Here is a 21,942-nt window from a genome sequence, read left to right on the forward strand (position 1 = left end):
CACATAAAAGAAGACAACTTCTAAGCCACAAATCTCCAAACTGTCATAGAAATCTGTCAATAAATCCATTTGTATTACATAGGTAGCAGTTTATTGAACTTGTAAATGTGTTAGGTGTCATTATAACCTTAGTTTTTCTACACTCACAAAACCATAAAAGTTTGAACATTTATAATAATTTGCTGCTTCAACATTACATTCAAAGCTGTAAAATGTTATAGCTACATTTTGTTAAAAACACAATATTTACATTAATTGCAATACACAAATTGTATATTTGGTATTCTTACATTAATCTCATAATTTACAGGTTCTCAAGTACTGATTAATGTGAATATTTAATCTAAAAAATTCACAACAAATCAAAAAGTAAATTAACCATACAAAAAATGAAAAATACAAACAATACTAAAGCTAACCCTCCCCAAAAAGAAAATGGTGCACGGAATTTAAGATTGATGAATATTTTATGTCTCTTTTTTACAAAACAATGTGAAATGTGCCTGCCACAGAACACTTACTTCACTGCAGCAATGCAATGTGGTTGAACTGAGGAACTATTTATAGTGCAGCCAACTCACGTCCATCTTTTTAATTAAACACAAAGTACATCTCAACTGTACAAATATTTGACAATGATTAGTTTGTAAATATTTCTTCAACAGAGTGTCAGTCCTCATGTGTTTTAAGGTGACTGCTGACAGTGAAACTCCAATTACTGCTTTGTCAAACAGAGTTCATAATAACAGTACTGGTCGTTATACAGATTATATATTAAGTCTGGTTTGTGCTTGTCTTGAGTCACATCTGATCTGTAGATTACAGTTTAATTAGGATTTTTGGGTAAAATCACATTAAAAATTCTTTCTTAAAAATGTCTTTTTAGTTGAGCGTTTCCGAGCTTCTTGATTCCAGGTCCTAGTTCAAAAAGGTTTCTTTACAGCACATTGTCCATTTTGCTTTGGCACAATACTTGGTAACCCCCGCCTAAAGATCTGTTGTCATGTACATCATGCAGGAGGGATAGGGTGTGTTCACATAAATGGCAATGGTCAAAGGCAAAGTCCAGCTTCTAAACATGCAATTGCACCAGCGTTTTCCCGTGTGTTTGGTCCAGGCTCGTGATTTCATTGTTAATGGGGGCAATTTTTGGTAAGAGAAAACGGCAGTAGAGTGGGTTGTTAGAAAATCCCACTAAAAACTTTTCTAGATTTACATATAACCAAACTTTGTTTCACTGCATTAAAATGTAATTTCCGTCAGAATTTTAAAGCTGGCAGGTATTACAAAATGTTTTCATTTAATCATAACACTTTTTTTTTTAGCATGTTTAACTTTTTTGTACCATTGCTTGTGTGGATATGACTATGGGAACACACCCGTTTCTACTACCCTTCACTGAAATGCATACTCGAGGCCTCTAGCACCTTTTTAGCCACACAGTATACAAATGTACGGAGTCGTTTAAAAAAAAAAAACGTGCAAGACTGACAGATAAAAGACTCTGTTTCCAATACTTAAGGCAAAAACAATTCTCATATATACCAATATACATATATTTGAGATTATTACATCTATCAAAACTGTGTTATTCTAGAGTGTTCTGGTAAACATATGTTGCGACTGACCGTGGTGACCTATTATACATACTAGAGCTAAAAGTGCGGAATGACCAAGTCAAAGGCAATGCAATGCCCTCTAGTAAATACAAAAAGAAACTTTCATTATTTGACAGTTTCTTCAGTTTTTTTTTTTGACTGCCTGTTAATCTATAGGCCTGTGTCTTTTGATGGAGTGTAGGTCAGGAATGCTAAACTGAAGATCACAAAAACAAGTGAGTGCCCAGTAGAAAAGTGCAAAATACGCCAGTGTGTTTCTTCTCCAGACCTGGACCTGAACTAGCACCTATAGCTGGGACACCTTCCTGGGCAGAGGCCTTGGTCTGGGGACTCGAGGGTCGGAGGTTCCGTCCAGCTTCATGCTGCCTGTGCGGAGCTGGTGAGGCTTGGGTGGCAGGGCCGGGGGGTCCGTCTGTGGGGGGATGGAGAGACTGTGGGGCAGCGGCACAGGCCTGCGGGGGTTGTTCCTCTCGTACACGCTGTAGGGGGGAGGTGTCTTGTTCTCTCTGCGGATCGGCTCGTCTGAGCTGCTAGAGACAGAGTTTGGCAAGGTGGTGGAAGGAGGCAGCGGGTGGGACGGGTGGTCCCCTGCAGGCAGCTCGGTGCCAGAAGCTTCCGACACGCTGCATCGACTGAGGGAGGAGATGCCACTGCTGTAGCTGCCGGAGAGGACGGGGGAGTTGGAGACCAGGCTGGTGGACTGGCACTCGGTGGGCGAAGGGGTGAAAGGTGGCACTGTAGTCTAAAAGAAGAGAAAGAATGAAAAGAAAATCATGTTTTTTCATTTTTTTTTCATGTGGAAAATCTAATAAGCTTTTTATTGTATAGAGCAGTAGTCTACCACAACCTTTTTTGGCTTTTGCCCTTTTTAAATTAAGCAGCTGAAGATATTCAATTAAAGGAAAAAACAATTGGTAGATTTATTAATAATGAAAATAATGATTAGTCGTAGCCCTGGAGCAGTTTATACTCGTGACCCCTAAGTTCTATTAAAAAGTGCTTTTCCTTCTCAGATTGTTCATTTAAAGGAGTTTTAGTGGCTTGAAGTGAAAGTACCTAGCATTTCACAAGAAAGTGAGAGAAAGAGGCAAAAACGTAACGTTTTGAAAACAATGTACATAAACAATTATGGAAAGCACCCAACCATATTGATATTCTGGCTGTAATGTGTGTGCTGACACAGCCTTACAGCAACGATAAATACTTAAAAAAAAAGAAAAAGGATTTAGTGAACAGATTGAGAGGGCCAGGTTTTTACACTGCATCAACCAGCCCTGTGCGCCGAGACGTAAAAAACACAATATGCCACACTTTCCCCCTCAAAAATCTGATCACTCATCAAAAATGTTTTTCTAAGCAATTACACCATGCTGCCATTATTTCTGCTAAAACTTGATTGGATCTAGTGCAGTAATTGATCAGTAAAGGTTGTATTGTTCATGCTACACCAGGCACACACTAAGAGAGGTATCCATTTGGCATGCACGACTGGACAAACCTTTTCACATCTGGGGCGAGCACAATGAAAGTCTTTGTATATAATATAGTGCTGAGTTTGTTTGAGAGAACATGGTCAGCCTTCTTAATGTATCTACCCCACATCACCTTCTTAATGTATCTACCCCCATCACACTGGAAGAAAGGGGAGATATGCTTTGGATTGGAATAATCCCTCTAGCCCCTAGGTGAACTACTGGCACACATGGGATGTAAACCTATTGAATCCCCCTTTTTTTTGGGAGGATGGAGGACAAGGTGGTAGGTTTTGATTGTGTGGTAAAGGAATACAGAAGCATGATTTAGGGTGACAGTATTCGGCAATGCAAGGTTATGTGAGCATGGATATTGTTTTTTATTTATTTATTAATATTTAAAATGTCATCTCTGACAATATAAAGGGCACATTTTGGTTTAATTTCAAATGTAATGGTAAAAAATCATTATAAAATAAAATATATAGTGCTCACACACCATTTACACTCCTGACCCAGTTTCTCCAGAGGGAGGCTTCCACTAAATATCATTTCTACCACTGCAGATGAGTAAGTGCAGCGCTGTCAGACTGGCCCCATGTGTTTTCTGCAGGTTCACTACTGTCCTGGGGTTTGTGCTCTGGTAATGGGCCCCCGGCTGCACTGACTGATGTGTGTGTTCGACGTATGTGCCAGATAATGGGGCCTGCTGGAGGTCCACAGAGGACCCAACTCTGGCTGTGCTGGGCAGCTTGGTACTTCGCTCCAAGCCTCTTCTATTGCCACAGAAGACACACACACACACACACACACACGCACACGCACACGCACACACACACAAATCTGATTGACAGAGCATGCTGAGTGCCAAGCTGTCACTCACACTTTGGTTTCCAGAGATGTTCTCTCTCTCTCTCTATTTCTGCCTCACAGACCACACAAACAACCGCATTCTTGGTAGTTGTCACATGTAAGAAGACATCACACCCGCAACCAGGCTGGGAGCTTAGCACTGTTGCTCGTAACAAGCCCGCAAAGAAGATAACAGTTAACAGCAGACAGACTTTGGTTCACCAGAGTTTCAAAACAACTTTTTACCCCTCATTAAAAGCTCTCTCAGCGCTTAGTTAAACTCTACTGGACATCTCCTGCTTTTGCAGACTGGTATTAACTACTAAGAGGCTCATTAACAACAAATCAGAGCTCGGAGACAAAGCGCATCAGTTTACCTACAGATAAACATAAAAAGTAGTCTTGAAAACAGTCTTTGAAATTTAAATTTACTGACAAGTACATGTAGTAAAGTGGAAAAAATCCATCTGGTTTTGCATATTTCTGGCAAGCAGGCCAGGTGACATCCTCTCAGAGCTTGAATTAAACACAGTGGACAGTTAGCACCTGCCAGGTGTACATTTAGCTAATACGATGAGTGCCCTCCAGCCAGTCCCGTTTTGGGTCCTCTTTGGGACAGCCGTGTCATAAAAACTACAAAATCAGCAGCACTGGAGCAGTTAGCAGCTTCAGTGAGCAGCAGTGCAAAGCTCCCCGGCCTCGGGTTGACACAGAGTAGGATAAAGACCCTGGAGCTGGCCAGTAAAACATAAGCAGTGTAGGATAAAGGCCCCAAGGATGTCACTAAGCAAGGTCAGGCTGCCTCAGGGAAAGAAAGAGAAACAAAAAAAAAAGCCCAAAACTCAAACGGACAGAAGAAGTGAATGACAAAAACAGAACCAACCTTTTGTGGCGATCTAGACGTGACAGGAGACTGCGACCTCATGTTTTTAGCAGAGGAGCCTGCTGACAACCAGATGAGAGAGAGAGAGAGAGATTATTTTAATTAATTAGAGGACTGTTTTCTTCCGTTCACCATGCTGACACAGCCCGAGTCATGCAAACATACACACATGTAGCGGTGTTTGTAGCCAGTGGCTTAAAGCATCAATGAATCAAATACGCGCTAATGTTCTGCAGGTCCTTTCGGCTGCCTTAAGCCGTTTCCACATCCAACAGCTGTTACTACTCTATGCAATGAGGGCAGAAGGAAAAACACTCCATCTACTTATTTCGCTGCTGGGCAGTACAATATATCAGAAAGCACTGGGGAATAAGTCAAGTCTGTTGCATCTGTAAATAAGTAAACAACTAAAATACAGTTTGAGTTGATGGTGGAAAAACTGTTGTTGAAATGTAATGACAAGCATTTCTCAGGGGGCTGAAAGGGTCAAATAAAACACAAATCCAGGAATTGATGAAATTTCAATTGGGATCGACTTCGGCCCCCTGAAAGTCCACAGAGATTTTCAGACTTGTTCTCAGCTCAAATTACACATCTCATACTAGCAAATATCAGCATTTCAAGCCAGTTAGTGAATAAACAGCAGTTGCCATCATGTATGTGGAGGAATTTGGTAGCAGTAAGCCAGAAAACAGTAGCTGAGAGCCTCAGATGGGGAAATGTCAAAGTAGGTGGAGGTGGTGGAGGAAGCACCAGGTGTCAAGAGTTGGAGTGGAAAATTAGTATCATTCTTCATCGGAGAATTGACCACAATCTGCCACTTTACCTGAGTATGGTGGCCTAGGAGGTACAGGAGGGCATAGCAATTTGCCAAAAGAGTCAGAGAAGGATGGAGGGCCCTCTTTGACACTGTCTAGGCTCCAGCTACTGGGTGTGGGTCTCACTTACAGTACACAGAAACATCACAAGTCACTCAACACGTTATGGGATTACACAAGACAACATGGAAAAACACATTTCAGATGGATGGTCTGATAACTGGAAACAAATTAAGAATGATCAGTTGGTTGTAATGTATTAAAAACACAAACTGCAGTGACACACCAAACGTGCGACAGCGCACACATTTCCAGAAATAGAGTGTAGGATGAAGTGCATTATGTTAAAAGAGCCCTAAAACTTCAGCTTGTTACGATGAGCGATGGGATCCAGCATGAACATTCTATCTTCTCCCAAACAGTTTTAGGTATTTCACATGACGGATATCTGCGTTTCCCCTTCTCGGTGTTCTACTCATTTTCTTAATTTTAAAGTGGGCAGGGCTCAAAAAAGGTGATGTCCCGTACTTGCGTGCACCAATCACAATCAAGCAATATTTGAAGCAGAATCTGATGAAGCCAAGTTTTCAGGAGCTTTAAGCATAACCTATTCTACATAGCAGTGATATTAATTTTCTAGCCTGGTATCCTCTTTTGCGCTTATATATTATGCCATGCTTGAGATTTTTATCTAAAAGTAGGACCAGTAAGACCTGAGAGTAACATGACTCAGGAGCTCAGAGATGCACAAAAGGGACTCTTTTTTTTGTCCTATTGAGTAAAACAATAATACAATAAAACAATAATTTCTGCCTCCTGACATTGTTAGAATTCTACTGGACGCGCATTGTGGAGGTCAGCGCATTTGGGGTTACACTAAAATGAACTTAAAAGGAATATGAACAGTGCTCGCTGCTATGGCTCACTCTGCAGCCCACGAGAGCACAGTTCAGTGGACATTCATCTGACAAAAGTGTGTATTAGTCAGTGACAATTTAGTCTCATTTTTTGTAATGCATTTTTAATGATTACATCTTCCCGGAATTCTGAGGCGTGTCTCAATCATTGACGTGTTCCAGCTGTTTGTTCTTGCTTCCCCCCCCCCTTTCTTTTTGTCCTGCCTTTTGTGTGTTTTTCTTAGAGGGACAGGAGATGATTTTAGTCCATAAATGTGTTTATTTATTTTTATCATGACACTTTGTATAAATAAGTAAGTAGTTCATATTTCCATTATTGTTTAGTTTTTATTCGCTGGCAATATTTCAAAAAGAATTTTATCAGAGTGCTTTGTTTTGTCGCATAAATAGTCAAATAGAAAAGAGAAAAATAATTTTGTTGTTCTGTGCAATGCCACAATTCCATAAAATCTAGACAATACAAATGCACCATCAATCCAACACTACATCTGGTAGAAATCTCAGACTGTTTTTCAGGTTTAAAGGTCACATTCAATCAAACTTAAAATCTCTTAAGTAGCCACTTCAAGTCTAGGAGCTACTTTGAGTGCAGACTATTCTATAAAAATAAAATGTAATCAGACACTATTGAAATCCCAGTCAGGGTGATTGGTAAGGTCAGAGTTAATGAAGTTGTGGTAGTCTGATGCCTCTGGACCCTGTTACAGAACAGGTTTCATTTAAACAAACTAGAGTCTAGGCACAACAACTCTACATTCATTATTTGGAGTTATAATTTAAAGTTCAAGGCAGAAGATGTGGCAAACAACACTTTTTTACAATCACAGGTTTTGTGTCAATTATAGCACCTTTCGTCATTGTCATATGCATAAAGGTGTCATGTCACCATACTGTGGCAGTTCATCTATCTCTCACTGTATTATTTACAGATCACACTCGACTCACATGGAAAGGTGTGATTTTGTGTGTGTGAGTCACGAGGAAGCTATCACATCCACGCTCTTCACTCTTTATTTTAAAGGTGTCTCTTCCGCAATCCTCCCTAATTATTTCACAAAGTGTTCGTGAGCAGCACTGATTGATGGAAATACATTCCACGAGTGCATTTTACAGAAAAGCAATCAATTCAGGCATATTTTTTTTTCCCAGACGAGACAAATGTGAGAAATATACATCTCTCCTTGACTATGCTGAGCGAAATTACAACCAAAGGGCTTACCTAATAGATATGAATTCATACATATGAATGTCACACACGTCTATCAGCATTGCAGGAATAGTACCCGCCATTTTTATAACTCTTTTAGGATAACGGAAGATGGAAAACTGTAATCTAGACAGTGTGTAAGGCCCTGACACACCAAGGCGTAGAAGTCGGAGAAAAATGGAGCCCAGCGTGTGTGTGTGTGTGTGTGTGAGTAAATGTGTTTGTTTGTGTGTGTCCTGAGGAGCTCCCTGATGCAGCTGTATGAAGACAGATGCCTCCAGTCACTCTGCGGTCAAACTGTCACACACACTGCATGTCTGGACAGATACGCCACCCTGGACGGTGGTGTAAGTGTCAATGAGTAATAGAGAAGATGCCAGTTACTGCTGCAGCAACTCTGCATTACTGCGCTAACAGTAAGGAGAACTAAAAATAATATATAAAAAAAAAAAAAAAAAAATGCACACTATACTTTGGCATTATTATTCTGCTGGAGGGGATGCCCTGGAAGGTGAGAGTGTATTTCGAGGGTTTCTGAATGTGGAAAGTCATGAGTGCATGGAAGAGAAGGCTGTAAACGAATATGCTAAACATAGCGTTTTACCTTTGTCTGGTGCTGAGAGGTTGGGGTCACTCCTTGGTAAAGTGGTATCGCCTATCTGATGAGAAGGAGCTCTCTGCACAAAAAAAGAAATAGTCCAAATGACAATGTCAAATATGAACAGCGTGAGCCAGTGTATTTGAGAGAACATAGGTAAAAAAAGGCCTTTTACTGTTCCAGTAACTTTGTCACTGAGGCTGGAGTGTGTGATTGCGTTACATACTGCCCTTCAGCTACACTGCAATATCATGTTTTTGTAGGCTCTTGTTCTTGCTGTACTAGAACGGCTTTAACTGAAAATGAGGCAAAGCTCAACTGCTGCTCCTGTTCTCAGCTACAAAAGACCTCATGGCATGTGCCCTCGTCTAGGAGTCAATTTTTGCCCATTAAGATATGGTATATAATACATAAGTGACCTTGATTTCTGCCTCAGCATGCACATCATGGGCAGCTGCATGTCATGCAAACATGGCTATAATGAGCAAAGTGTCAAAACAAATTTTGTCAAAATCACACATTCGGAAGACAGGTGGAGCCAAGTAAACACGACTGAAGAGAATGCAACCATCTGTAAGAGCTGCAAGTCAGAGAAAAAAAAAAAAAGTGTTACTTTACTAAAAATAGCACACCCAGGGTGGATATGTTCATTGGCTTATAGTATAGAAAAGTGTTTTTCCCACTCTGTATTCATTAACTTTTATTATATCCTAAATGTTACTTAATATAGATACAGAGACGGCTCTCAATGCTACAAAACCCATGGGCCTTGGCCACCGTTGCTATGGAGAAAAAGAGCTGTAGTGAATTCAAAATACTATGTTGTTGCAGTTGGGAACAAAACACAACAACATAGTTGCTTAATGTATTATCAGTTTTCCACTGTCAACGGTGCACATAACAGAATTTTAGGATGCACCTTGGGAGTCATGGTTAACTTCACCATTTATGCTTTTATGTACAGTTTTGCACTTTCAATTGTTTATCAATGATATTTTATGACCCCATTGTGCATCTTACAGTATGTACTGATGATTCAACTGAGGTACATGCTCATTTCACCTGGGAGTCACCTTACATTGTCTGGAGAAAATGACCTGGAACAACAACCAGTGGTGCCTGAAATAGCTCGTCCCGATCCGTAACTCTGTTGTGATTTTTTGGGTGTGCTTATGTTAAAGGCCTACATGACGCCACACATGGAACGATAACATTTTAATTTTAGTTGGCAAATTAGATTTTTTTTTTTTTTTTAGTATCCCATTTCACAAAACGGTTTAGATGCACGGTTAGTTTGTGTGCTTCTATTGCTGGCTTTGCATTAGCAGAGTGAATAATCAGTGCCTCAAGAAACAATGTCTTCATTTTCTTTAAAACATGCTTTCCTCGTACTAGCAGACGTATTTCCTCATTGTTCGGTCACAAAAAGGCCAAAAACTAATTTGTCTGGATCTATTTTTTATCCACTTTTTCTTTGCATGCAAATATCTATTTGTTTTAACCTAAGGGGGTGACAGTTGCACAAGTTATAGCCGGATCCGATAAATGGCTATATTGTGCCATTCCTTCTGGATATACCACCCACCCACACATGCTGTGTGTGTGTGTGTGTGTGTGTGTTAACCTGTGCAGGGTCCAGAGGGTTGGGGAAGATGGCGCTGACCGGTCGCTCTCGTGGAGACAGGCAGGCATTTTCTCTGGAATGCTTGTGTTTCTCTGCCATCTGTGGTGAACCTGAAATGGACAGTATGAGATGTTAGGCCGGTAACACACATACACACGCAGGAGCATGTGCAACACATAAGGGACCAAATAGCAGCAAGGTGTTAGACTATTACCCACAAATACTGGCAATCAGGAAAGGCCAATCTCTCTCGTTCTCCCTCCAAGCCTTTCTACCATTCTTTCAGCCTCACTAGCTCTACGACATGATAAATGACCTGCCCCCCCTCCACACACACACCCCCTCTTCACTCACAATAACAACAGAGAGAGACACATGCTAAACCTAGACACACTCCGAGAGAGACATAAAAACAAACACACACACACACACACACACACACACACACACACACACAAAATACTGGCTTGCATCATTTTTACAGCACTTCCCCTCATCTGTTGTTAGCCACTGTATAGATTTCGATCCATTAGCGAATGTAATAGCACTTGGAAGGCTATCATATGAGTATGAGATACCCATCTCTGGCTCTCATTCAGATAAGACCACACAAGCAATAATTCTCTATAGGCTTTATGGGTAGACAGAGGCCACTTTTATAAGGGCGCCGCCCGCTGCCAGCAGCTTGCCAAAGGGGAGTGTATAAGCTTCCATAAACGTCTTCATATATCCTTACTTTTTATGATGTGGATCAGGCAGGATCACGTTTGCACATTTGAACATGGCGAGATAAGAGGACAGACAGAGAAGGCATTCGAAATTTACATATTCGACACTGTAGAGGAGGCTTGGGTGGCCCGGGATGGACTGGAGATTGTATTGAGGTCCAAAAGGGATACTCCACAGAGCTGTAATCATCTCTTACTTTCTCTCGCTCCATGTTTCTTTCAACAGCATTTGTCTCCACGTCTCAGCACATTTCATTTCCATCTCAGCTCCTTTTGTATTCCCTCTATTTTTCAGTCTCTAACTTTCAATTCAACCCTCTCTCCTCATTGTTCTCTTTTTTTGACCCCATCAACCTCTCCTGTTCGTGTTCCCCAGCTAGTCGTCTAACCTCGCTGGCCTCACCAGACAGGACGCTGCAGTGGTTTGAGAGAACATTGTGTCACTGAAAGGTCAAAGGTTCAGTCCCCATGTTCAGTGTGTCCAGCTGAACCTCTGTCTTCGTCCTCTGTGTAAGTCACTCTGAAGTGAATTATCAGCTAAAAGTCTACAGTGTATACCATTGTTAAAAAAAAAAATTAAAAATTGTGCTATCTGTAAGAGTGCCTGTCTCACCTCTGGCACTGGAGGGGGCTGAGCTGGTGACATTGGGCGAGGCAGAATGGTTGGAGCTGAGGCTTGAGGTAGACGGACTGGGCTGTAGGTGGTATGACGACAACAACAACAACATTACTAACATGAACCAGAACATTATACAATTATCTTTTATATATATAAAATAAATACAGTAGCTTAATAATTAACACCTTATATCTTGTGCTAATCTGTATAAAAACAACATGTCATGTTTTTACGGGTGGTTATATGAAAGTGGTATGTATATTATCAACAACAGATGAGACCAGATTAGACAGTCAGTAAAAGGAATCCATGTTCAATCCACTGCAGAGTCTGCAACTGAAACCTTATATCTCCAGGACAGTGGGGGTTAAAGGCTTAATGCAATTTGTGACTGAAATGTTCTGAAACGTGATGATTTGTACTTGCCCAAAAAATAAAAGCTATGATGTTCAAAAATAATATTGATATCGGTTCAGTCAGATCCCTGACAACGGCCTTTTTTTCCTCTTGTGTTTTTCTTTGCTTCCTGTTATTCCAGGCTTGCCAGCAGGTGCGCCAGACAGCTTGCCAGGAGTTGTCGACAGCTTTCTGAATTGGCCAAATCCAGTTTAGATTACTGCCCAACTCCAGGAAGCTGCTTGGACGAACCACACAAAGCACTTTGTCCTTATTTGATATAATCACAACAATTATGAAACCAGCGCAGAGGACGGTTGGAAAGAAAGGGACAGAGGAGAAGAGAGATGAGAGTGGAACGGAGCGAGGAGGATTAAAAAATATTGCATGTGAAATCTGTAGGGAGCAGGAGGGCACATGTTGGGATGTGGACTCAATCTACTTACCTTGAAAGCCTTTGTTTGGCTGTGTGGGAAGGCATAAGATTGCATGTATGCGTCTATGAGAGAGAGAGGGAGATTACCTGCATGTTGAAGACTTCATCCGAACTCTCCGACTGCCCTGTGATGTTGCTGACTTCATTGGAGGCCTGAGACGACAGAGAGGACGAGGAGTAGCGGTTCACCGCAGGGTAGCTAGGGAGACTGAGAGTAAGACACGGAGATAGAGGGTCATGGTGGCTTTCGGTAAAGGGAGATAGGTTATGGCATTTTGTTTCATTAGCTTTCAGAGGTTTCACTCACCGAAAAGTCAGCATGAAAAGCCAAACAAAAAGGCAGGCAGGCAGGGAAAAAGACAAACAGGGACAGAAAATGTCAAGATTATAAAAAGATAATCGATGCAGCAATCACAGCATTTCATCAAGCACTTGAAAGGCAAAAGTGTAAAAGAAAGGCTAGAGAACAAACACAACAGGGTTTTTCAAGGAAAGCGCAAGCCTTCACCAAAAATGATTTTTAAAGAAAAGATGTAACTCGTTTTTCGTTACCAAACAGAGAACAAAAAGAAATCAAAACTCAGTATGTAAAAATGTGAAATGTCACTGGGAGACTGAGGTAATGTGTGTGTGTCTGGATGTGTGGCTTTGCCCCCTGGGATCAGACTACGGAGACAGAATGTCGCAGGTAGACAGAGTGGCAGGGTCACTGAACACATCAAAAAACACACACACACAGACGCGTGTGCACACAGTCTGCCTGCTGGCTTGGCAGCAGCCACACAGAAATATCCCTGTGGGTGCCAGCCAGACGCACACACCTACTGTATCCCCAGATGGAGCCACACCGGTAAAGAACGGAAGGAAGAAGAGAGCAAAGGCACAGAGCATGGTGTTTAAGGTGAGGTGGGTATACAAAAAAGGCAGCACATCAAGAGAAAGCAAAAAGGTGAGAAGATATGAAGGAGGAATTTCTGCTCATATTATTTTTACATGGTTTCATTTTCAAAAAACACCATATTTTTGTTGTACTGTATATTACTGCAGCTCCTCTTTTCACCCTGTGTGTTGAGCTCTCTGTTTTAGCTACAGAGTGAGGCATCTCACTTCTGTTCCATCTTTGTTGGGAGGCGCACATGCGCAGTAGCTAGGTAAGGACTACTAGCCAGTCAGAAGCAGAGTATGAGGGAGTGCCATGCTAGCAGCTAGGCGAGCATTATAACGTGTGTTACAAAGTGATGCACGTTCGTCACGGAAGTAAAGGCTGGACTACAATAGAGCTGTTTGGAGCAGTTTGTGAACAGTGTTTTCTGTTGAAGATGGTAAGTCCTTTTGGGATGGACTTTTTCACTTTGTAAACCGATTACATGCGCAAAAAAAGATATATAACACAATAAAGGAAAGGGAAAAAGCCAAAATGCACAATATGAGTACTTCAACGCTGAAGTATAGGAATATATAAGAAAGACATAACATCATTAGACAAAGGAGGTCATCACCTCCGCCTGGCAACCCCTCTGCCACCGTCTGGGCTGATGATGTTTGGCACAGAGTTCCTGCATGTCCGTGGGCTCCCGTTGGTGAAGTGCACTGGGCTTGCTCGCACATAAGCAGGAAACTCCTGGGGTTTTAAAATGGAGAAGAGGCAGTGCACATGATTAAATGCTTATTCATGCCAGCATAACATATGTAAATAAAATACACACAAATGCAGGTAAAGGAAGTGTGTTTAATGAGGGGTGGGCTTTCTTCTCTGAGGTTATTCACTCAGAAGTCAAAACACAGCAGTCGGCTTTTGTTGTCACAAACAGCATGCACTTAAATAAATAATGTGAGGAAAATCATTAAGTGGGAATATTTCAATCTTCCTAGTACATAATTGATCCGCCATTAACTGATTTAACTTCTGTTTAACCTGATATTTGAATCCCTCATTGGTTCATTAAATCTGAAATCATCTGAAATATATTTTTATATCACCATGTGTCAGCTTCTGGCCTACCTGTATACCAAGACTGGATTTCATCAGATGAAACTGGTCCACTAACTTCTTGTGGAGAGGTCTCATGTCCTGGGGAACAAACTTCTCGTGCACAGCGAGGCCGTACTCCAGAATGTGTGCCTGCAAAACAAAAGCTGGTTAACATCTCGGGATATCACAAACAACCAATGTGAACATGACAAGAGCTTTTATTCCTCCTACTTCATCTGTGTAAATCGTAATTTGTTCCGGGCGTGCTTGGTTAAAATGAGTCTGCAAGTTGACAAATTCAGTGAAACAATTCCCACTACAGAGAACAATTAAGAACAATTTGTGAACACAATGAGATGCAGTTAATTTGGGTTTCATAAACAAAACAAGGCTAATCTCACCTGACAGGGGTACTAAAACTGGACCAATAAATTGCAGTACAGAAATACCTAACCTATGCGATAAAAGTGCGTTTATATAATTCTCCGCCAGAAAAATGTCACTTATCTTGGTCACAATTATTTGAAAAACAGATTAAGGGATCCTCATCAAAAATGCTTGTTTATAATACATGTTTAGGTGAAGGTTTTTTTTTTTTTTTTTTAACTCTCAGACACAGGCCTGCTCCTTTTAAAAATCCGGTATCTATCTGGCAACTCAAGGTCCACTTCTACACTTGTTCTGGTGCTTTCGACAGCATTATAAAATCTTCATCTGCAGACTGAGAAAGTTCTAGGAGAAGTAAGGGGACCTTGAGTTGAGAGTGTTTTGTCACACACTTTCTCCAAGGTCAGGAATGAACTGGCACGCTCAAGTTCAGCTTCCATGATAGAGGATAAACATGCTGTTACATATATGGTGGTCTATTCCTGATCATCATGTTTTTTGATATTTCCTCTGGATTTAAAACACATTTATGAGCATACATTACACTGAAATGTATACATCTCTTATTACAGACCTGTTCAAACATGAGTTCTCTCAGTCGGCCGATCTTCTCGCCATCCTCAGGGTGATTCATAATGTAGTCCTTCACGAAGAAGGCCTGCGTGGAGACAAAATGCAGAACATCTGTTATTCATACACCGGGAGCTGAAGCTGTAGGCTTTCTGCACAGCAGTGCTACCTGAATCCCCGCTGGGCTGACAGTGGATCAGTGTCCACACTTTTTGGTTGAATCCTTAAAAAAATGTTCACGAACAAACTGAGTAAATAACCACACAGAGTAAACTAACATCCAGCTCAAATGGGGTGTAATGCTCCTGTCTGGGTCTTTGTGCTGTGACATTTATATCAAGTTCAGGGACCAGCAAAAAAGAAAAACACTGTCAAATGGTGCGATCAAAGGATTATTTTTTACTGTGATTTAGTGGCCAATTTGTCCTGTTACAGATCATGTTTCTTCAGAAACATCAAACTTATTGATTATGGGTTTCAGACTGTGCTTTCTATTCACATTTTCAGACATGTCCTTCAAAAAGGCAACCGATAAGATGAGAAATGGCCTGATCTGCTTTGAATGATGAAAAACTGTGTGTGTGTGTGTGTGTGTGTGTGTGTGTGTGTGTGTGTCATCCATATATTTAACGCCAAGTTCCCTGCTGACATGCCATCAACACTTGTAATGTGGCTTTAGATTATGGTAAATCCTTTTGTATCTGCTTTAGAGTGCTCAAAGAGGAAAGACGACGAGCCAATGAAAGGCCTGGCTCACAATCTGCTTTCAAATCTGCCACGGAGAGAAACGCACATAAAAATAAGGGACTGAAAGGTTCACCAAAAATATCAGCATGGTTCCTCTCCCAAGGACAGCTGTATATCTCCAAAGAGACAGAGGCAGATGACAGATGCTGCTTCAAACATGTCACACACACACACAATAAATGCATGAAACTACGGCTTCTCGACTATGAATCCTCAATAAAACAAGGCATGTTATTATCAAGATAGAATCTATTTGTGTACACTGTACATGATATCACGTTCCTCTCTTATTAAACCATGCAACACAGATGGATAAGAGATGATAAAAATATTTTATTGCATAAACGTTATTACACCGTTTATAAGCGATGTACTAAAAAGTATATATGCAATAATTCCAAAAGAGAGACCACCAGAAAAAGGCAGCGAAAAGAATCAATAATCTTCTACGATTGATGGAAATGTTTTCGTTGGGCTGCAGGGATTGAGTCCTCGCCATGGAGTAGCTCAGTTAATCATTAGAAAGGTCCAATTAGAGATGGAACGCTGAGGGGGGGGGGGCGAGCAAACCTCCACAGCTGTCAATCGGCATTACGCGGGGAAATTAACAGATTGATGGCACATTCCGTTGAGTACTGCATGCGATATTCTGTAAAGGAAAATGAGTGTTGGTATCGGTAGCAGTGCGTTTTCTGCAGAAACAGCCCCAGCTGTGTCCATCTCATGCCAAACAATTGCAATTCGTCACTTTATATTGTGTATGAAATAGTTGAATGAAGTTGGTGGTCAATTTTTACCCAGGGAAATGCCATTTATACAATTTTATATGTAGAAATATATACATTATGATGCCTGCAGTGTATGAAAGTGAGAAAAAAACTGCTCTGTAAGTATATTGGAAGCTGAAAATTATTCCATATTTTTCTAACAAAATAATGGCAGTAAAGGTGGAAAGCACTTCAGCGACCCTCACCTTTGTGGCTCCATCAAGTATCTTACAAACCTTAATAGGCCACTTCTACACAGAGGCACGCTCTTCTGCACAAACCCAATATACTCTCACAAACGCATACAGTATATGCCAAAACACATGCACACACACATACAAACGAACCCACACTCGGCTCCCGGTGGAAAAGGGTGGTTGCTATGCGACACAAGCAAGTCGCTGAGTCCACTCAGTGTGTTGAGGGTAAAAAATTTTAGATGCCTTTTTCTTCAATTGATCTCCTACTGGTTAAGAAATTGCACTTTACTGTTATCCCACAATTGTCTACTGACAAGGAGCTTTTGGAGAAGCAGTAGATGCAAATGTTTGTCAGCGGGATTGACCACATTCAAGTTTTTCTCTACCAATCTGTGTGTCTCTCTGTTACCACTTCAGTAAACCATAAAGTAGCTGTATAAACACTCCCATCTCATTCATTCCGCCATTACAAGCCATCCATCTCTCTACATATATCCTTCTTCCCACTCCTCATTCTGCAACATTCTGACCTGAGCCCTGTCTCTCCCCACATCCATCCTTCCATCCATTAACGCAACCACCGATCCATCTCATTTCTCCAATTCCACCCCCTTCCTGCTCTCCACTCATCTATCCATTCTGTCCATCCATATCATTCAAACCTTCACCCAGCAATTCATGCATCCATCCATCCATCTGTTCATTCGCTCCTCACTCGGCAAAACGATTCTCTGTCCATACGTCTCTCCGCTAAAACCCACCTTCAAGCATCATTAGGCAATCCATATGTCATGGCTCCTCACTCATGCCACGGTCTCTAAAACCCTCCAACCTTCTCCTCCATCCATCTATCCATCCATACCTCTTGGTAGCGGGCCAGCCCCCCGTTGACAGCGGCGTCGATGACCCCGTTGAGGCACATGGTGAGGGGGTTGATGTTCTGCATCTGCCGGCTCTGACACTGGGTGATCAATGTGCGCAGTTGTAAGTTTTTGTTCTCGATCACCTCGATGGCATTCTCCAACGGGCTTACCTCCACCTGCCAAGGGGGAGGTTGCAGAAAAATGCAAGAGTTTTAAGGGACCACTTCTTCTGTAGCTCTAAAGGGAGCTTTCTTATGTCTACATTGCTCAACAATTTTGCACATTTGCATGAAAAAGGTTTCAAAAACTACACCTAAAACTCTGTCCACATTTCTGGCAACATTTACACAGTTCTACCTTAATATCTGACTGAAATTGTTTTGGTGGATATCTTATGAAAAAAAATTTGTAAACATATATTAACAAAATAATGGGCACTTGGGGGCCAGTGGAAAAACAAGCTGTAAACACAATACTGACATATAATCTTTTCAGTTTTAAGTGGTGAACCTGATAGCCAACAGTGGCTTATATACACATCCAGCAGATATGGGGCAACATTCACAGTCCTTTGGAGTCGTGTTTCAACCACATGATAAATCTAAATCCAATATTCACTCTTAATTTTAATTTGTTTTGTCTCCACCAACTCCAGAGGGAAATATCTCAAATATCAGCTCTTTAACTGCTAAATGCTCCACTATGTTCACCAGCTAGTTGTCTTAAATTAGCCATGAAGTGGATATTTTTTTTTAGCCTTTTCACTAAAAAGTGCTGCCTAGTCAGACTGAACCAAAACAGAAAAGCGTGACAGAGCTAGTAGGAAATGCGTAGTTGGTCATAATAATTACTTACGGTTTTATCACTACTTGCGACACCTTTCACATACACGTAGCAATCAAGGCGTTGTTGATAGAAACATAATGATTAAAGCAGCTTTAAGTATATAAGGTGCACACTATATTATTGTAAACACTGATACTTACTGCATAACCATCATAAAATAACACTGGGTTCACAATTCTCAATTTCACACCACGTTCAGCAGCTATGCGCTAAAGAATATGTGCTAAGACCAACAGAGACATTGTGTTATTTTTAGGGCTGTCAAAATAACGCAGATTAATCCATTCCATATTGACGTTTGACCCGGAACCATTCTGGCCACCATTCGACTGTAAAATGAAGGAGGGAGACGAGAATGTGCTGCCTGGATTATTAATTGGAACATTTACTTGTAAAAATCTTCTTCCTGCCAACCATGGCTACCGAAATCTGGTGCCACTGATATGTCTGCACTTCTCTCTGATGCTCTGAAGACGATACAGACAACACAAACATCGCTGCACGTGACGCTAGTTAACACTATACTCGACAGCAGCTAACGTTAGCCTACCGCTAGCTAGTAGCTGGATTAAACACGGTTAAAATGCTGACAGCTAACGCTAAACGGTGTAAAGTGTGACTGTGTTTTACTGTAGAGGATTCAACACCGGGATGTAACAATCTGCAGCTGCCGTCGGAAAAACAACACAGACGGTGCGTTGAATTAAACTGGTAAACTACAGCCGCGTGGTGCATTTGAAGTTATTGTAAATGTCCTTTTCCCATCTGGTGGTTGTTTTTGTCGTTCAACAGCAATTTACTAGTGAAATAAGTTATTGTTATACATTATTATTATTATTATTAAATCATTTAATTTTGACCATATGGCCTTAGCAATAAACAAGCCGTTCTTTAATGTCACCGACTGTTGTTTAGTACCCTTCTTTTTTCTTTTCTTTTTTTACTTTCTTAAAAAGTATCGGTTCAGGCACCGTTAATTATGTATGCGATTAATTTCGATTAATTAATCACAGAGTATGTAATTAATTAGATTACATTTTTTAATCGATTGACAGCCCTAGTTATTTTTCATACGCTAGACAAAACAGCACTTAAAATCCTCCCACTCCTCAGAGATCTGAATGAGAAGACCCAAGACGGGAAGCTTTTGAAGAGAATTTACGTGTGTAGCAATGATAGTGACAGCCTAAAAACATGGAATAGGTATTGGTAAAAATGTCCCAATACAAAGATCAATTAAAAACAAATTGGACGTTGGCAATCAATGCAAAGCAATTCAGTCTTTAGCATGACATATGGACTAATCCGTCCAATGGAGGAAATGAAATGTGTCCAATAGCCCCAAACTCATGACCTAGGTCATTATTGTTGTTCAATATAAAGACTTGGATCAATACTTGGGTATTGACTGGCAGTACTCTACATAAATTGCAACCTGCAAACTAAAAGTATATTACGGTGTCCCTTGCGTGAGATGAGTGTGTGTTGCAGTTACGTCGTCATGGTTATTTCATCAGAGGTGGTCACACTCACCAGCTCTCTCTTCTCTACTTCAAACCAGCGGGAGATGCCTGGGAGACTCTGGACCAGAGTCAGGGTTGTCCTCTCCACCCACAGGCTCTGCATTAACACACAACACACAGTATTAGCTGATTGCTAAACATATTTTAAAAACAAAAACAGCTATTTATGCTATTTATGCCTGATGTGCCTGATGCACACATGCACTTTATTTCTAGCAAACATCACACTATTTAATTACTGATACATAGTTGGAGAAAACATGTAGAGCACACGTACCACCAAACACCCACTTGAAGGTGTGGTTCGGATGTCATGTCTTATATCTTGTATCATCATTCATGTTCCACCACTTAACCTGTCAGCCAGCATTGCTTGTCAATGTGCCAACATCCCACAAGGTTATTCTGACAGCACGCAAACTGTGGAAACTCTAGCATTCACTGCAGGTTATTAACACAATAGATTTACACTAAAGTGAAGCACCTACGGTAACGTTCACACTATGTTTGTTGTAAAAACATCTTGAGACGCGAAGAATATAGAGTAGTTACAATAATTGTAATTTGTGTATTCTATTTACTGACATTTTATAGATTAACTCATCCATCAATTTATCTAAAAAAAACTGTTTGAAAAAGAATCTTAACTCAAGGTCCACTTAGCCGAGAAATCTAGACGCACCCTAGCGGCAGCAAATGTAATTTGCAGCCAGGGTCAGTCTAGCAACTCTCCGTTGGCTTGTGAGCTGGAAAAACCAAATTCTGGTCAGGCCAATCACATCGTGTATAGAGTTGGTGGGTGGGCTTAACATAAGGACGGCAGAGTTGCGACGGTTCCGCGTGAATTCCCTGCTACTTGAAAACAAAGAAGATGGCTGCTGCTGCTGGCGAACAGCAGTCTTTCGAATCGGCTTTGGCCGCGACTCTGGAAGACTTGGAGTTAAGCACTTAAGTCATTCTTCAAAAAGGAAGATGTGTACGGAGTTTTGCCGACTGGATACAGCAAAGGTTTAATCTATCAACTAGTGTTGCTCTTGTTGGCTATGAGTGCAGTTTATCCCGCCCCTCGGATTGAGCCCTGCCCATGGTGAGTTCCCAGACCCAACATCTTGATGTGGGTCTGGCTTGTCAGGCCACCACTTACTAGCTTTATCTGGAGCTTTATTTTGTTAAGATACTTTTTATAAGGTTAAGAATTATCCTTAACTTTTAATCTCAACAAAAGAGTAAGAGTCTCTATGAGGCTGTATTTTGACACGGCGGTGCTTTGAACTAAATGCTAATACCAGCATGCTAACATGCTCACAGTGACAATGCTAACATGCTGATATTAAGCAGGTGTGTTTGTCATGTTCACATGTTAGTTTAGGATGTTAGCATGCTTTAATTCACATTAACTTAACTTAGTTGAAGCTTAGTTTAGAACCCAGACACTTTAGCAGAGCAGATGAGTGCTGACATGCAGCATCGATCCAGTGTCCTCAGGGTGAAGAAGGGTCTTCCGACTCACTACAACCCTGCTGCCCTTTATAGATTTTCTGCTTTTTAAAGGCAAAAAACCCACCTGAACAAAAATATGTATTATAGTTTAAGAGCGGGAAGTCAAAAGGAAAAGCTGAAAAAATAAAAATAAAAGTCTTGACCTTTGTAAACAATTTTTTTCTGCAGATAGAAACTTCTTGGTTGAATTTTGTAAACTGCTTTCTTTTCTACTTTATAATGACTGATCACACCATATCCTGGCTGCTGCACACTCTTGTCACCATGCACAAGTTTATCATACATATTATTCCCACCTGAGGGCCAGAGATATCCAGCCCTGATGGAAATGTGATATCGTGATTAAATTTGGCCAAAGAGCTTTGATGGAACGGAGATGAAATGACTGCATGGAGTGT

General features: G+C 41.0%; 1 protein-coding gene across 3 annotated transcripts in view; it reads right to left on the minus strand.

Moving 5' to 3' along the window:
- Positions 1 to 577: 577 nt before the first annotated feature.
- The window catches only part of dock4b (dedicator of cytokinesis 4b), a 112,160-nt gene continuing 90,795 nt past the window's right edge, over positions 578 to 21,942 (minus strand). Inside the window, exons 41-52 of one of the 3 annotated variants that reach the window (XM_078281352.1) lie at positions 20,055 to 20,141; positions 17,675 to 17,851; positions 15,103 to 15,186; positions 14,172 to 14,291; positions 13,669 to 13,790; positions 12,257 to 12,368; positions 11,332 to 11,413; positions 9,991 to 10,100; positions 8,373 to 8,445; positions 5,653 to 5,769; positions 4,827 to 4,888; positions 578 to 2,361 (exon numbers count right to left, since the gene is read on the minus strand). In XM_078281352.1, the coding sequence (XP_078137478.1) occupies positions 1,906 to 2,361; positions 4,827 to 4,888; positions 5,653 to 5,769; positions 8,373 to 8,445; positions 9,991 to 10,100; positions 11,332 to 11,413; positions 12,257 to 12,368; positions 13,669 to 13,790; positions 14,172 to 14,291; positions 15,103 to 15,186; positions 17,675 to 17,851; positions 20,055 to 20,141 (1,602 nt within the window). In that variant the 3' untranslated portion in view covers positions 578 to 1,905. Of the gene's footprint in view, positions 2,362 to 4,826; positions 4,889 to 5,652; positions 5,770 to 8,372; positions 8,446 to 9,990; positions 10,101 to 11,331; positions 11,414 to 12,256; positions 12,378 to 13,668; positions 13,791 to 14,171; positions 14,292 to 15,102; positions 15,187 to 17,674; positions 17,852 to 20,054; positions 20,142 to 21,942 lie in introns of all 3 variants that reach the window. The other 2 variants (XM_078281349.1, XM_078281350.1) reach the window with 2 other exon arrangements.

Source organism: Sander vitreus, chromosome 23 (genome assembly GCF_031162955.1).
Source record: "Sander vitreus isolate 19-12246 chromosome 23, sanVit1, whole genome shotgun sequence".
NCBI lineage: Eukaryota > Metazoa > Chordata > Actinopteri > Perciformes > Percidae > Sander > Sander vitreus.